Source organism: Pomacea canaliculata, linkage group LG10 (assembly GCF_003073045.1).
Source record: "Pomacea canaliculata isolate SZHN2017 linkage group LG10, ASM307304v1, whole genome shotgun sequence".
Taxonomy (NCBI): Eukaryota; Metazoa; Mollusca; class Gastropoda; order Architaenioglossa; family Ampullariidae; genus Pomacea; species Pomacea canaliculata.
The window spans coordinates 17157716-17174552 of NC_037599.1; the positions used below are offsets into that span (position 1 = coordinate 17157716).

The 16837-nt window shown below is 45.1% G+C and overlaps 1 protein-coding gene across 1 annotated transcript in view; it reads left to right on the forward strand.

The window, feature by feature from the left end:
* The first annotated feature begins 496 nt into the window (after nt 1-496).
* LOC112574564 (protein 4.1-like) overlaps nt 497-16837 on the forward strand; it is a 61957-nt gene continuing 45616 nt past the window's right edge. The window contains 1 exon segment of the mRNA XM_025255730.1: nt 497-880. Within this exon segment, the coding sequence (XP_025111515.1) occupies nt 797-880 (84 nt within the window). The 5' untranslated portion in view covers nt 497-796.

Consider the following 16837-nt stretch of genomic DNA (forward strand, 5'->3'; position numbering starts at 1 on the left):
AAATATTAATTTAAAAAATAAAGGTAAGAAAAAGAGAGAGTATCACTAAGTCAAATCGTTGAAACAGAAGGTTTTTCCCAGAATTGTTTTATCTACCCCCGCCAATGTTTGCATCCTTCTTGAGCAAAAGTATCAATCGCGTGTTGCCAGGTTTCAGCAAAAAGCCGGAAGCAAGAGACTGATCTCCTCTGACACTGTAGCCTCAATTCATGTACAGTTCGTGTACAGTTGTGACTAGATTAACTGTAGTTCATGGTCGACCCACGCATATCCTACAAGTTTGAAACCGGAAAGATAAAGGTTTAAGAGATGGCGGTGCGTCACAGGCATGTCACCGACGCACCACGGGAGCGTCACCCGTGAACTCATACAACCGTGGAATTGCCGGGGCTGGGAGTTCTTTTCTGGTGGTGCGTCCTAGTTTTATCGAATGAAAGGGAAAAACATAGCATAAAAAAAAAAGTTTGCTCCAGACGGAGGAGAAGAAATACAAAACACAGACCCATCCCATTTCCCCCCATGTAAGGGCAGCGTCCGGTGTCGACACGAGCTGAACATCCTATTGGTTGATCCCCAGCTTTGGGGAGGGCACCCTAGCAATTTCCCGCTGTAGGCAAATCAGCTTTCTCTCTCATCACCAGCATCACCGCTTGAGCCCTGTGTTCGGTGAACTGGGACGACAGGGAGGATACGGCAGTGTGAGTTCCAGTGGTTTGTCGTGTGGAGACTTTAACTTCGGGAGGATTTACCCACTGCACAGAGTTGTTCTCGGATCGGTGAAGGTTTGGCTGCCAACATGGATGACCATTCCAAAGACCCTGTAGATGTTAACGCTTCTGATCTTGACTCGTCGGCGGAGAAGGGCAATGGCAAAATAGAGGTAAGGTTTGAAAAAGAAGGAAGTAAGACATAGTTTCCGTTATTTTGGTGAAAGCCGTTGTATAGCTGCGCAAAAAAAGTTATCGTGATTAATTAAAGTAAAGAAAAAATATTTCTGTCTGAAGCTGGATAACAGAATGGTGCCAGAAAGAACTGTTGAGGCATTTTCCTAATGGACTGACTGGTCTGTTGACATTAGAGGCGTGTGTGTGCGTCTGTGTGTTTGGGGACGTCGCACAAGCGTGTGCATACGAATGGACAGAAGGAAGAGATGATAAAGAAGGAGGGGGAAATTATCAGTTCAAGATGGAGAACAAGAAAACATTACACGCATCCACTACCATCCCTCAAAACCTCTTTCCCCTCTCTCTCTCGCACACACTTTTTCTCTCTCACACGCACAACACAGCATGCGCGTGCATGCACACACACACACTGTAATCAGTCTCACTCCCTATCTTAAAAAACAACACAAAACTCAAACAGTACATTATGTGTTGGTTACTGAACGGAATTCTGTTCACATCATGGAGGACCACGCGCTTTACATCGAACATCAGTCACACGCGCCTTGTCACGTCTGATCGGCTACAAACGTGACGTCACTTGATCGTGACGATAACGCCCCCTATCGTGATGGGATGGATGGGAGGCTGGAGGTGAACAGCAAAACTGTAGGCCTCGATACACTCCTGTCTATACATTCAGTCAGCAGGATGTGCTGGGTACTGATGCGTGACAGCTGTCATTCCGTTTCGTCGAAAGTGAGTTCAGCTGACAGTATCGATAACAGATGTTTCTAGCGATGACAAGCTCATGGCGAACTGCTGACAGGAGCTGGCGAACGGGAAATGGTGAAATCGTTGCGAGTGTTCCTGTTCCTATTCGCAATCGTGCTCTATGGCAGACCCACTCTAGTCTTCAACCTTGTTCCTCGTGAAACAATAACAAGCAAAACAATAACAAATAAAACAATAATAAGTAAAACAATAACCGCTTGCTGGAACAACCGCTCACCGTTTAAAAGAGTCGGCGATGAGTAGTGCGCAGTCGTCTCCACATGGAAACAACATCGCACACCATCATCGTCATACTAATCAAATTATCGTTAGGGGCTCGATGAAACCTTGTCAAATGGATGCAGATATGTACCAGCAACCCCGTGCACTCAGTCCTGGGTACTTCAACACAAAGCCACTGACACCAACCAGTCCAGTCAAACCAGTTTTGTCAACCCAAAGTTTTTCAAATGACAAAAAAATATTCTCTGCGTGCGTGCGTGCGTGTTCTTCACACATGTAAAGTATCTTCAGGTGTTCCTCTCGCCGGCGGACCCTGCTGTTCGCGAAGACTCGGCTTGTGACCCACTTTGGAGGGGGAAGAATCGACAACATTTTTTCTGTTGTTGACAAGGGGTTAAGTGGATTGTACTCTGAATCGTTCTTTCTCTCCCTCACTCCTTTCACAGACTCACTGCCGCACGCATGCACACCAACACACTTTATTCACGGCAGTTGTCTCTCACTGCCGGACACGTCCCGCAAGTCTGGAGCACCATTGACAGTTTGCCGCGCGGGAAAAAATACCAAAAACAAACAACAGACTCAGGTTCACTCCAAGATTTGAACAAAAGTGAAAGCTCGCCGGGCGCCTGAAGTCACCCTTCAGCCAAGACAAACAAGAGTTGTTTACTTTGGTGTTCGAACGTGCAGGCGTGCACAGCTAGTGACAGGGGTGGTGGGGGAGCACCCAAACCGCCGAGGCCCCCGGCATGACATTGTAACACATCGGAGGAAGTGTGGAGGGTCTCGGTGTGTAAGAGGAAGTGGTGGGAGTGTAAGAGAGGGAATGGGGTAGTGGCTCATTATTCAAATACAGCGAGATTTGTCTGCTCCGACCAGTTGACTGTTGCCCCCCACCCTGTCACCTGACCCATCCTTCCATTGCCTTCAATCACGTCCTGTGTACCGACTTTTGGCCGGAAGGGGTTGAATATGATGTGGGTTCTCGCTGTACTGTGTGTGCGTGTGTGAAGGGGAAATGTTGGAGAGGAAGGACGGAAGGGTGTGTATAGTGAAGAAAAAATGAAACAATGGTGTCACAGGTACCCTCGTTGCATTTTCGCACTCGCTGGTACATCTGCACCATTCCAACTGACTGCGCATGCGCACCAAAATCACATATTTTAAAAAAAAAAGCGCTGGATAAGCTCATGACCTGGCATCGTTCGGTTTATCGAACAATCGCATGATAACCGCCACCAGGGGGAGAGAAAAAGGCAAAAGAAAACTGTGAATGTTGTCCTCGTCGTCCTGTGAATGGCGGTCGCCAGAGGTTGTCCGTTTATCTAGTGCGAGAGTGGGTGAGCGGACTTGAAGACCGAACCGGGGAAGAATTCACTGTTATCTATCATTGTCACCCCAGTGTGATTATCTTTGGGTTCTTTTCCTTCGCACAGTCTTCTCTAAGACAAAGGAGACGTAACTCGTGACTCATTCAAGTGCTCCTCTTCCTTCAGAACGATGTTTTGGTCACAAGAAAGCTCACAGACATTATTATTATATAGACATCATACAAGTCTGTGAGTAGGCTGCTGAAGAGTTCTGTTTTCTTGGCATCCTAAGTGACCATTAAGATGAGACCTCAACCGAATTCTTTACAGTTTCGATACAGTTCGTCGATTGTTTTCTGTTTAGGGTCAGCACAAAGTTTGTAAGGATGAACTTGTTCTAGAACAGTGATGGGCACCTTTAAAAAAAGCATGAACGCTATGTAGGCATATGAATTGCAATTAATTAAAAGGAGGGAATGGGTGGCCAATACAGGGAAATGATACTCGAGATGGCCTTTTCCCTGCTACGAAGTAGTCCATAACATTTTGTAAAAAATTTTTGAGGAGCTGGAATGTGAGCAGCAACACAGATTGTAGTGGAGGGGTGTCAGTCGCCTCGGATGAAGACCTCTTGACTGTGAAACAACCACATGACCTCACACAATTATACCCTGACCTCACACCTTATCATCGACAAGTTATCGCTGACAAAGTGACACGTGGGGCTAAACCTGATCTTGATTGAAAAAAAATCGCATTTTAATATTTTTAACATTTTCAACATTTTTCTTCTTCCATTTACCAGACCGCCGGTATGTGTTCATCAGCGGGAAACTCTAAATGATGATTTTTTCTATCTGTACTGTGGATTAGCCTGAGCTTGTATAGGGTTCAAAGTCAAAGCTTGGCTTATCTCCGTGCAAACGCGAGGCAGCCAATCAAATCAAGGCAGCCAGACACGTGACCGAGGGATCTAGCACCAGACTTAGTCAGCCTCGGCTTTCTTGGATGAACTCGTCTCCTGTTTTCACAGACGGCGGTGAAACACTGCCACAAAGCCTGTCAAGTGTTGCCAATGTTCGAATGTTAAAAAACTGGGCACTGGCCACATGTTAGTCACATGACACTGTGAACATTGTACTGGGAGTATGTTAGCTATCTGCCTTGTGTTTGAGACAAAATAAAACAGGAAGTTTGCATCAGACAATATTGGGGTGAAATCCTTGGATCGGAAACTGAGCAGCTTTGCGCCTGAAGCCAGATTTATTGTCTTATTTACTGGGGCTAGAGGCACAGCTTGGCTAATGAACATTTGGTTTGATTCTAGCTGCGTGCTAACGGTTGGCCAACCAGCTAGCGCTGTGTGACGTGTGTGCGTTCGGTCCCCGACTTTCTTTTTTTTTTTTTTTTTTTGAGGAGTTGGGTGGGTATTGACTCCTGCATGTTTGAACGTGTTAGCTCGATTGTGACAGTTATTGAGTATAGGTTAGGTTTAAGGTTAGGGTTTGGGACAGGAGTAAGGTTTTGGTGTATGCTTTTATTTTGAACAGAATGAGTGAGCGAAAATAGAGCCCTTGTCATGCGTTTTATAATATGGGGGTCTGTGTGTGTGTGTGCGTGCGTGAGCACGGATGTACATGCTAATCAATGGCTTCCGAAACTTCGCACGTAGTTAGACACGCATGCCTTGCTGAGTAGGACACTTGACACCAGCGATGTTGACCAACTCTGAGAGCTTGTCAGGCAACTCTTTCAAAGATAAATAGGTTCGAAACGTGCGCGAGTTGTTTTTTTTTATTCTGGAAATCTGCTATAGGTATATAGATATATATAATTTTTATATGTATTCGTGTGTTGTCCCTTCTGTTTTTACTATCAGCCACAACATGTTGAAAGTTTGCAAACATTTGTTATCGACCTACACTAGAAAACAGCGTGTAGGCTAGTGTGACTATATAAACATCGCCAGCTGCAAGCTGCTACACCTGGCGACAACGGACTGCCTGTGGTATGAGGCTGTCACCTCCCGTACGCTCTCAGGTAAACATGAAAGAGCGCTGTTGGTGCACCGCCGCTGTGCTGCTCACCTATTTGTCTTGTAGTATTCAGTGTTATTTTGTGAGGTATATTTATTATTTGTTTTGTAATATTCAGCATTATTTTGTGTGGTATATTTATCTGGTGCCAACACATATTTGATGTTGACAACACGTGTGGACAATGCTTGCATAAAGCAATTTCATTAACCTTTTCGTGTCAAACAACTACAGACTGGTCTACTGTTGAAGCCACCAACCAGTCTATATAGATATAAAGCATGTTTGTTTTATTGACAGCACATAGTCTACTACACTGAATAGCAAGTGAAGTCTGTTATGTTGGCATTGACAGTACCATGGCCACTGCAGTGTTAGAATTATTACAAGTGTTTGGGGAGAGAGTGGTTGACAGAGCAAGAAAAGACTACTTGTCATAGCTGCCTCTATCAAATGATTCTTCCTTGCAGCAGTCAGCAAAAGAAGAGGAGAGAAACTGTCACATTTTCAATTCATCTGCGCATATTTAGACAATGATTTAACCCTGCACTTGACTCCATTTTCTTTTTCCTTCCGGTAACCTTTTAATGGTTGTTGCAATAAGAGGCATCTTGCCTCCGACACAATGAAAAGGTCGGTCGATTTGTACAACTAATTTAAAAAACCTGCAGATGAGGAGGTAGAGAGATGATGTGGCCGGTGCAGCCTGTGTGTGGAGGAAATAACATCATGAAAACACTGTGCAGCACGTTCTGACTACAAACTCATGTTGATGGCTGGAGCTTCTACTTTTCCAAACCTATAACGACGTTGACAGTTTTAGAAGAAAAAAAATCTCCGAAAATACAGTAGCTGAGCATCCGAAATACTGACATGGTATCTCATTATGAGTATCAATATGGCGACGTCTGCTCCAGCAGGAGTCTCTCCATTGTTTTCATATCAGTGGCGGCGAATGTCCTCAGACCGGCTAACGAGCTGCCTGCGGCGACTGTCGAGGTCCGTCACTTCTGGCAACTAGCAGCGCGGCCACATTAGGGGACGTTAGGGTGGTCGTGGTGGTGGTGGTGGTCGCAGACGTTGGCGTCGGGTCTTCGTCGACAATCTTGTGGCTGCGCACATGCATTTTTATTTATTATTATTGGGAGGAGGGGTTGTGGACGATGCGGCACGTTCTGTATGCAGTTAATTAAGTTTCACGTTCAAACCACGCAGAACCTGAGACAGGTTTGTGGAAATTGCATAGTCTACACTGGAAAAAACTGCGCCATTATTGTAATGGATTTGAAAGCGAGAAGACTAGAAGAACACTTTTTTTCCCTCGGGTTTCATTGGCTGGCTGGTTTAACTGGTATTAGTGCATACAATATGAGTGGGAAGGGATTAGCCTAAGAGGGAAATTCATCACTCAGTGATGTTACCACTGCGCTACCGGGACACCCCTAATGTTTCTTTTATAAGAATCAGTTTTTACCATAAAGGTGACTGATAAGTTTTTAAGTTTCCTTCTCCCAAACCCTCCTACGATTATAAAATACAAGATACTTTATTCTTTCCCCCTCTCAGAGGTATTAAGAGAGGCAAAAGTAAGTTCATTCATAATGCACATTCCCAGCATCCACAGCTGGTCTTGGTTAGAATGCGTGGTGCGTCTTCACCTCCACCAGGTGTCTTTACTATGATGTAAGATTGTCTGCCCTCCTGACCTCACCACTTTCTGTCTGGCACTTGTCCTGGGGAATCCCCAAGTCTTGCGCTCGTCGGCTTGTATGTCTGCGACTGAAGTTGTCTCCCTTGCTGGAAGGACACTGAAAGTTCATGAGCACTACACATGCTCCGTGTTTTCTGCCGGTTCCGTGCGCTACTTACATTTTTTTTCCATTTGAACTGTCTGCCAGTCATTTTTGTTTTATCTGCCCAGGCGTGGTTGGTGTGTAGATATTTCTATGTCAGTTGAATGGACCAAAAGTGTTGCTGCGTCCAGCCATTGGTGATGGGCTGATGATGTAGAGTTATCTGCCTTGCGTATGGGACACAGTTACTCCAACAGAGGGTAAAGCAAACCCGGGGTTAGGGATATACCTCTGGTTCATAACTACAGCCCCAGGAGATATAACATCATCATCGTACACAAACTGTTATACACATATCTATGCGCGTGTATGTTTGTATGTATGTTGTGGGCACACGTGTGGGTGTGTGTGTGTGCTCGCACGCGCGTGTGTAAAACACTGGATTTCTCTCCTCCCCACAAATTCTGTCAGACCGAGTCTGGACAGCGCCTGAATGGCGGACACCAGCACAAATATTTACCAGGGACCGCCGAGGCGCCGCCGGCAGATTTACGGTAGGAGTGACTCAAGAACGAAGTGACCCCGACGAGGAGGTTTTTTTCAGGGTTGGGGATATTGATTTCAAGCAACGCCCAGGGAGCAGTTGCCTCCGAGTCCTCCACAAATAATACTCTACACCCATCTGATGCCTGCCACTTCGCCTGTAAACTGGTTTAATTGTGACTGGTCACAATGCCATGTTCGTTTTACTTAAACTTTCTTGTCTTTTAAATCTTTCAAACACATGTTTATGATTTCGTCGGCTTATCATAAATTTCTTCCCGTCTTCACATTCGTTTCATGAAAACCAAAGATTGTCCAAGGTGTACCGTGCTGTAAATGTGACAGGAGAAGAAAAGTGAAATGGGGGATGCTGTCTGGCTATTTAATATATTGCACGAGACACCCGGACTCTCGATTGCAAACTGCTGAAACAGAGAACTTTTGATAATTACAAAGAGGAATTAATTTTTTTTCGAGAAATGTGAAGAATTTTGTTTTGTTTTCTTCGAAAAAAGTTGGGGGGTGGGTGTTGGGGGGTTGGGGGGAAGGGTACGTAAACACAGCCCTACGGAGTGTGGTACTTTCTTGTGATGTTTATAATACTGCAAAACAAACTGTAAATAGGGTCCTATAGAAAACTTATACTGATTTTTTTTAAATTTAAACGATTTGGATATAGTCTTGGTGAAGACTGAACTTTCTAATAAGAAATATGTTACTTGGATCACACAGCATCACGACCAAGATAGACCAGTAATGATAAACGAACATTAGGCAACAGTGAGATAGTGTAGACACACTGACCAACATAAAGATGAATTACAAGAGTAAAACATAATGCAAAGGATAAAGGGATATAGGCAGTATAAACAATGTAAGATGGAGCAGTTACATGACAGACAATATTGCAAAGGAGTTAAGGATGGTAATTCAGGGATAGTACTTATAGTCAATAGATATGTTTTCAGGGATCGTTTGAATGTAGTCTTCATGGTTGCTAACCCTGTACAGCCCTCAGGGACGCTTGAATATTCTGCTTATCCTGTATATGCTATAGCGATGATTATCTTATGCTTGTTATCCTGTGTGTGTATGAGAGAGGGGAGAGTTTTACCTCCGGTGTGCAGTACAGAGCCTCATTTAAAGAGACAATCCGCTGTTGAAATGTATAATATATCCTCCTGTGTATGGTTGAGATCAGCATGGAGGAAGAGATTAAACCTTCATACTACGCATATAAATGGACACAGCCTACCTGTGAATGGCATAAGACAGATTGCGGGGGTCATTACAATTCTATTACAATTAAGGAGGCTTCGAGAGTGCACAAACTCACAAACAAAGTTATGAACAGTAAATAAAACAAATAAACAAACAAATAACCCTCCTAAAGAATGGATATACGCGTCCCTTTTTTTTATTATTATCATTATTAACGAACCAAATCATGTCTAAAATTCGGGGACAGGATGAGAAGCGAACCGGAGCACCACCCACACCTCTGTATTACTGTAGCAGCCGCCATAGTCGTGTCTCACGCCGAACAAGCTCAACACCACAACCACGCCAACACTACCACAGCAGCGACCTCTCAACCGCGACAGCGATCGAGGCTGTGACGTGTCGCCGTACACATCTCGCGGGCTCGACAGCGACCTTCACCTGCGCGTGTTGTTGACAGCCCTGCCCCCTCCACGACAACACATCCTTTTCTGCCTTCCGTCGCGCGCTCTTTATTACCCACTCTCAGCGCCGGCGACAGGTAGATGCGCAACAGCGCCGACAGCTCTGTGCAGGGCTTGACTCACTCAGGTGTGCCAAACAGGATTTTACAGTGTGTGGAGGACAGGTAGCGCCGGACAGCCTCTCACAAACTATTAACAACCATGGGGAAAGAGGTGAGTGAGTTTTGTTGCGGAAATAATCCCGTTTGTTGGACTAAATTTGAAATTTTACACCTGTAGTCGTGAATCGTTGAAAACGTAAACAAAAATGAGGTGTGAGGGTGGGTGGGTGAGGTTTGTTTACTCAGAGACCTGTATATGTGTGTATGGATCACAAATGATTTTTTATGATTTTTTGAGGAGTGATAATGATGACAAGGAGACGAAATGGATGTGTTGAAGTTGTGGAAGTAGGTGCTTTGGTCGTTGTTGTTGTAGTAGTGGTTGCTGATGTTTGACTGCGTGTGAGTCGTCGAGGCTGTGACGACTTTAGCCAGCGTCGCGCAAGTAGGTCGCTGGGTCACGTGACGCGTGGTTTGAGGACACTCGTTAGGGAGAGAGGAGGCTCGGCGCTAAACCCTGGGACTGTTCCGTGAATCCCAGCCTACCTGTTGCTCCACTTGCATCCTCTGCTGCACTTCTCGACCTGTGCTAACCCTTTGACCGCTGACCTGAACGCTTTGACCGCTGACCTCAACAGTCTCAGAAGCTGTCGCTTTAAATGAGTGTCCAATCCAATCATCTAAACTAATTAATAGATGACTGGGGCTATTTAACGATCTTAATTCAGTTATAATAATTTATTGACACGTTTGTTGCTTACAGTTCAGCTCAGAGAACAGTACAAAAGTAGAGTGAACAAGACATGTAAGACAGGAGCAGATAAACGAAATGGGAAGAACAGACAAAGCAAGCCGGGGGGAGAGGGGATAAAGAGGAGGGACATCAGTCCATATGCAGGAGATTTCCAGTGCTTAAGTTTCGCAGATGAGAAAATGTATTTTTGTTTTGCTTTTTTCTGAAAGGTCTGCGTGGACCCGCAGTTTGTTTGTTTGTTTTTATTATTATTACTTTCGCACTTGTTCACGTGAGAAACGCGCGCAGGAGTGGCAGCTGGGGTTTTCCAAGAGGTTAGGTGACAAACCTGTGCAAGATGTCTACTCCCTGCTGATCCGATACCCCGATCATACACCTGCAGACACAGAAGAGCTTGTCTGGGGTTGTAAAAACATTCCACATCTCAGTTTCCACCACCTTGCTGACGTCACGACAGCTCGCGCTGCTTTACTTTTCGTTTTCAATTACTGGATGCGCCTTTCTCTTAGATGTTCACCTGAGACGTAATCACTGACAGGTAACAAAGTAAGTCAGTGTAGCAACGGCAGCCAGTGCTGAACAGTGTTTTTGTTTCTGTGAAGTAAGCCTCGTTGTGGGAAATGCTGTTACTGACCCACATCGCGTGGAATCACGAACTTGTGGAGGTACACTTCCGTATCCCTCTCTCCCCCAAAAAGAAGTTTTTACCGTAACTTCTGAAACACGTTTGAGAGAAACTATCTTTTGCAAGGAGTAACTGACCGGTCCTTAGGTATACAACAAATAAGTAGTCTAGAAACAATTGAGTAGATGAGATTTGCTGGTTAGTTTTCCTAAATGTAGCTATGATTTTTTTTTAATTCCACAAAGTATATAGTAAAGGTAGAAAACACTTGTTTATTGAATTTTTCAGCAATTGTCACGGCCTATCATTTGTGGATTCTCATTCTAAGGTGGAGTCCTTTTCAAGGGCTTCTCCTTTTTGATCGTCTCCAGGCGTGTCAAGTGTTTGTGTGTGTTCACCATTTCTTTTTCACCATTTCCTTATTTTTCGTTCGCTTTTTTCCTTGTTCTCACGGAATATTGGCGTCCACTGACATCGCGAACTTGTATTACTGGACTGCTGGCAGACGATTTTTTTTCCAGTTAACTACTCAAACGAGGCATGAGACTACAAAGCTTCCGGTTTAGTCACATTCATTGTTAAGGCTCGCCGAGACTAACCGCGGAGAACTTCGCAAGAGGCTAAGCGTTGGTCTCGGCAGACAGACAGCAGTCCACCTACACACGTCCATGGTGAGATCGCCCTCGCTGCTCTCGTGAACTCACGCAGGAGTTGAGTGTGGCGCCCTCACCTTATCGCCACGTTGTCCAAGTGCAGATAAACTGGAGACACTACCAGCTCGCCCCCTCTTGAACTACTGACAAAATCGTCCGTGAGTGCGACAGCCATCGTTGATATATTGTAATGAGAGTACAGCGACCTGCAGCACGCCGCAGACACACCAACCACACTCGTAACAGCCTTCCGGTTCAAGGTTACGCATGCGCACTGCCGCAGTCCGTTTTCAATTTGAAAAGGCTCCATGTTTGCCTGGAGTAAGCAGCCTCGTGAATCACACCAGCAGACCAACACACAGCCGTTATTATCTAGAGACGTATATGCGAGTTTTGTTGGCAGTATTTTCTCACCTTTGTCAGCAGGGGCTGGGCTCTGTTGGCTGACGGGAGATTAGCCTCAAAAAAAGAAAGAAAAGAAAAATTCACATTTGTTTACACAGCTTAACATTTGAATGGAAGGGCTAAAAGCCCGTTTAATGGGAGGGAATGTGGTGGTTTTTTTTTTTCTTCTTCTTTTTCGAAGATTTGACATCGACTGGACAGGGAAGCAGTATGGAGGTTCTCAAAAAAAAAAAAAAAGGACGTTGGAAGTTTAAAAGCTGGTTTTTGGCTGGTGGGGTTAACCCGTTAGCTGACACTGTCTCCACCCAGGGAAGAACCGTTGATGGTTGTGTTCGTTTCCGGTGGCCGGAATAGACGTCTAGCCCTCGCACGTGCCTGCAGAGGGTGAAGACTCGGCACAAAATGTAGGTTTCTCATGTCAACCCATTGTCCCTGTTATCGTCCGCGGGAAGCAGGCTCACCGAGCGGTTCGTGGGTTGCTGCCACAGTTAAAGTCCCTTCTAATCCGCTTTCGTGTCGCATCTGATGTCATTCACTGATGAGGATGGACGGGACGATTGCCTTCGTGGAGTGAAACGTGAGGAACATCAGTACTTGTGCAGCATGAGCAATCTCCACGCACTACTTCAGTATTATCTGATTACTGTCGTTGAAAAAGTCTCGATAAAAATGTTTTGGGGTTTGTCTGTCCAGCCACGAACGAACGTCACGCGTGTAGCGTGAGTGAGACGGCGATGGTGTGTCTACGTCGTAATCCCGTAGGACGTAGTAATCCGACTACTTCTACGTCGCTAGTTGTAGTCGATACGCAGAAGGCGATTAGAATGTGTGTGTGGCGATGTATGTGTGTGTGTGGCCGTGTATGTGTGTGTGTGTGACGTGTATGTGTGTGTGTGGCCGTGTATGTGTGTGTGTGACGTGTATGTGTGTGTGTGGCGTGTATGTATGTGTGTGTGACGTGTATGTGTGTGTGTGGCGATGTATGTGTGTGTGTGGCCGTGTATGTGTGTGTGTGTGACGTGTATGTGTGTGTGTGGCCGTGTATGTATGTGTGTGTGACGTGTATGTGTGTGTGTGGCGGCGTATATGTGTGTGTAACCGTGTATGTGCGTGTGTTTGGCCGTATATGTGCGTGTGTGGCCGTGTATGTGTGTGTAGCGGTGTATGTGCGTGTGTGTGACGTGTATGTGCGTGTGTGACGTGTATGTGCGTGTGCATTTTTTTAATGACATTAGTCCTATAGCTATTAGTGCGTTTATTTGCGTCTGAAGTTCAGAGATGGCGCCTACCGGTTGAAGAGAGAAAAGACAACCCCCAAAATAGACTTTATTATTACATTTATTTGGAGCTGGGCAGTTTGTCACATTGGGCAAAAGAAAAAGAGAAACCTTAGCAACTAGAGCACTCAGAAAATTTATTATCTGAAAAAAAAATAACCCGCCCTAAGGAGGTGCATGGTAGTGGTGGTGATGAGGAGACCCCGCAATGTCGTGACATTTAGAGATATACGTGGTATACATGCATTACAATCATACATTAATCATATATATTATCCTGTCATCTGTTCAGCATATTTAAAAAAAAAAGGTAACCGCTAGTGAGGAAAACACAAGGAACGTCTGATGTGCTTCAGCGCTGACTGTAAGGCATTATATATTTTTGTCACCTGAGTTTCTGAGGTTAGTTTTCACACCTGAGTGATTCTGCGCCGCATTTCTGCAGACTTGAATCTGCATTGTCACCCGCCCGCCACGAGCCACTTTACATCCGGGTCCACCCTGCAGGATCATCTCTTTGTATTGTTCATTTCTTTGTCCCTCTTTTTTCATTTTCCTTCTCTTCAGCTTATAAAAAAATACAATCCTTTCCTCCTCTTTGCAGCTCATCGTCGTTAGCAGTCGCAGAAGTTTGGGGGAAGGACAGGTTTTAAACAGTTATGTCTCTCTTTGATGTGCCGACAGCAGGTGACATGCTGGTGTGTTTATAGCTGTCACAACACGTGTTTCATGTGGTGAACGTGTATTGTGCTGCCAGTAATAAACAATCGCATTTTCTTTCTCTCGAGTTTGACAAGTGGCATCCCTGTCACGTGCCCCTTGGTGCGACACCTGGAGTCAAGCATGTCGACCTCTTTGAGGAACCTGAAACTTAACATAAAATTTCTCATTCTATTTTGTCCGGTTCTTTGTGTCTTTATGAGGACTGGTGAGTGCTGTTCTTCATTTTAATTTCCCGAAAGCGAAACTTTCATCAGGTTACAGCGAGATGTTCTTACTGAATGAATTCTCTTGTGGTGACAACAATCCAGTGTGTGTCCCCACAAGGACCGAATCAGAAACTGACTGTGTGACCTGATACTGGCGAAATACTGCCCCAATATTTGTGTTATACCTGCCTAAAAGTTGCTCGACACTGGCTTAATACTGACCTTATACTTATTTTACACATTCTAGAAACATGTTTGGACACTGGCTTAATACTGACCCGTAGCTAGGAGCTACATAATGAAATAACTGTCAGTGATGATAATAATGTTGGTAATAATCCAGTCAGTATACACTGGGGCGAATAGAAGCAGGAACAATAGTTAATAATACGAATGAAGAAATGACCCAGACTAAAAAAAAAAAAAAAAAAAAAAATCTATATTTTTGATTAATGTGTTTTCGAAAATCATACACAGGAGGGAAACGACATTTTGTAAATTGAAACTTCAAAGAAAAAATCGATGAAAGTGAATTGTTTGTTCAGCTTTCAGTAAACATGCAATTAGGCAGTTATGGAGTATAGGAAGGTCGGAGGTCTGTTACCTGCTTGGGCGCAAACTGGAGAAACTACACGTGTGGGAGGAGGTGGTCTGTTCACGCTTCGATTAAATATTTTTCCCAGAGTTCCCTGCGGCAACAGGCGGCGTGACCTCGCTGGGTACGTACGGCTTTGTAGCGCGACGAACAAACGCTTCACGCTTGGCCGCCTTTGCTTGCCCACCTGTGACCTCCTGCTGCAGTGCCAGTCGCACGTGAGGTCACCTGTGTTGTCTTGCTCCCCCTCCCTTCTAATCTGTGTCCTCCTGCTGCAGTGCCAGTCGCACGTGAGGTCACCTGTGTTGACCTGCTCCCCCTCCCTTCCCTACACCTGTGTCCTCGACACTGTATTGACGCTCGGAGTCTGGCACCAGTTGGCGCGTGCAGGCCGGCGATGGTTCACCAGGTGTCTTGATTCAGGTGTGATGATTGTCGCATCTGCTTGGTTGGGATAGTTTGTGATTAAATAAAAAAAAAACAAAAACACAACTTCCGGGAATATTTTATTGGTGAGTAGACTCTCGCCCATTTTGGATATGAACTGTTTTCTCCATCCGAGATCCGTTTCTTCGATGACCTCGACCAACCCCCAGTTTCTGTCATGTTTGTTGTGTTGTCATCTGAGTGTCGAATACCGACCTACATTTTGTGTCAGTAGCTGAGTGGTGAATAACAAACTGCGTTTGTGTCAGTAGTAAATAACAACCGACTATCCACCGATAGTTGCATGTGTCATACTCAGAAACAGGAACAAGCCGCGTTAAGAAATGATGGCTGAATTCTTCTGGACTGGACCAAAACAATGAACTATTCTTCGAGGTGTATTCCAATCTACCGGAAACAGATGCTGCCTCTTGAGGGCTCACCACTGTCAGACCATAACCCATAGACTACTGTATGAGGTATATTGCCAGGCATGCACCATGCTGCCAGTAAATAGTTCCTATGACGACTCAGTTGAAAGTTGAACAACTCCTGTATTATTATTCCGAAACAATCCCCGGCATTGTGCGGCAACACATATCGAGTGTTGTTGCCAGAAATTCTGGTCCTGCCTCGATTGTAAGCAAGCTATGTTAGCCAGTGTAACTTCCTACTGCCAAAAAGTGTGAAACTTTACTTGTTCTTAAAATGCTTCCTCAAAACATGGAAATTTAAGGCCCTGACATCACTCGAGAGTTGTTGTTGCTGTATTAATCAGACAATAATAATTTTGTCTCCTTGTGGCGAGAAAAGACATTATTGAGCACGATTCTCGAGCAACACACAGTGTTTTCATAGTCTGTGGGGGAAAGAATGTTTGGCTGAAGGGACCTTACATCGGTCTTCTGCTTGTCTGCAACGTCACGTGACCACAATGAATTCGTAGTCCTGCTAACTCGACCTGGACACTCGCAACCAACGGTCCTACGAACATCCGCTCGCTAGTCGAATTTCCTGTCGTGTGTTGGGGGTGGAATCGCAGTTGTGCTCGACAGTCATCCGGTGAAAGTTTGTGTTTGCTGGAGGGTTTCCTGGAACTAGTCGCGTGTTCGAGCCCCGAGTCTTCCTGTCGCCGTTGTTTCTGTCCTGTGAGAGGTGGGTGATGCTTAGATGGTGACACTGGTGTGTATGTGTGTGTGTTCGTGTTTCTCTTCCTCCATCTCTCTTTCTCCACTGTGTGTGTTGGTTGGTTGCTGTTTATGCTCTGAATTAACAATTGAAGCTATTTCACAGCTGGCTGCACTGGTCTTGTGAATGACATTTAGAAAGCTGTGAGCTTTTTCTGTTTCTATGAGTGAGTGTGTGAGAGAGTTTGTTCGTGCATGTGTTACCTGCTCGAGTGTATGAGAGTTTTGCAAGTCCGGATATGCTTAATCACGAAAAGAAGTTGATTGTAACAGTTGAGAATAGTTGAAAGTGGGTTGTTGCGAGCATAGCTGCACGGATCACCTCAGACCATTCCTGGCAAAGCGACTAGTAAACAAGCAGTGTTTAATGTTTTCGCCGTGGGGTCAGGTAGGGGGAATGAAGGACCTCCATTGTGAAGCACGGAGGTTGGGGCCGTGCTTTGCTATGTGTTGCCTTAGTCGAGACACACACACCACAACCACCACCACCGCTGCAACCGGCAAACAGGTGCGACTGCAGGTTTCCGTGCTACACAACAGGTAACCTGATGCTAATTACAAAGTCGTAATAAGCTGGAGAGGGGGAAAGGTAATTAAAGGCTTGAAAGAATGACAAT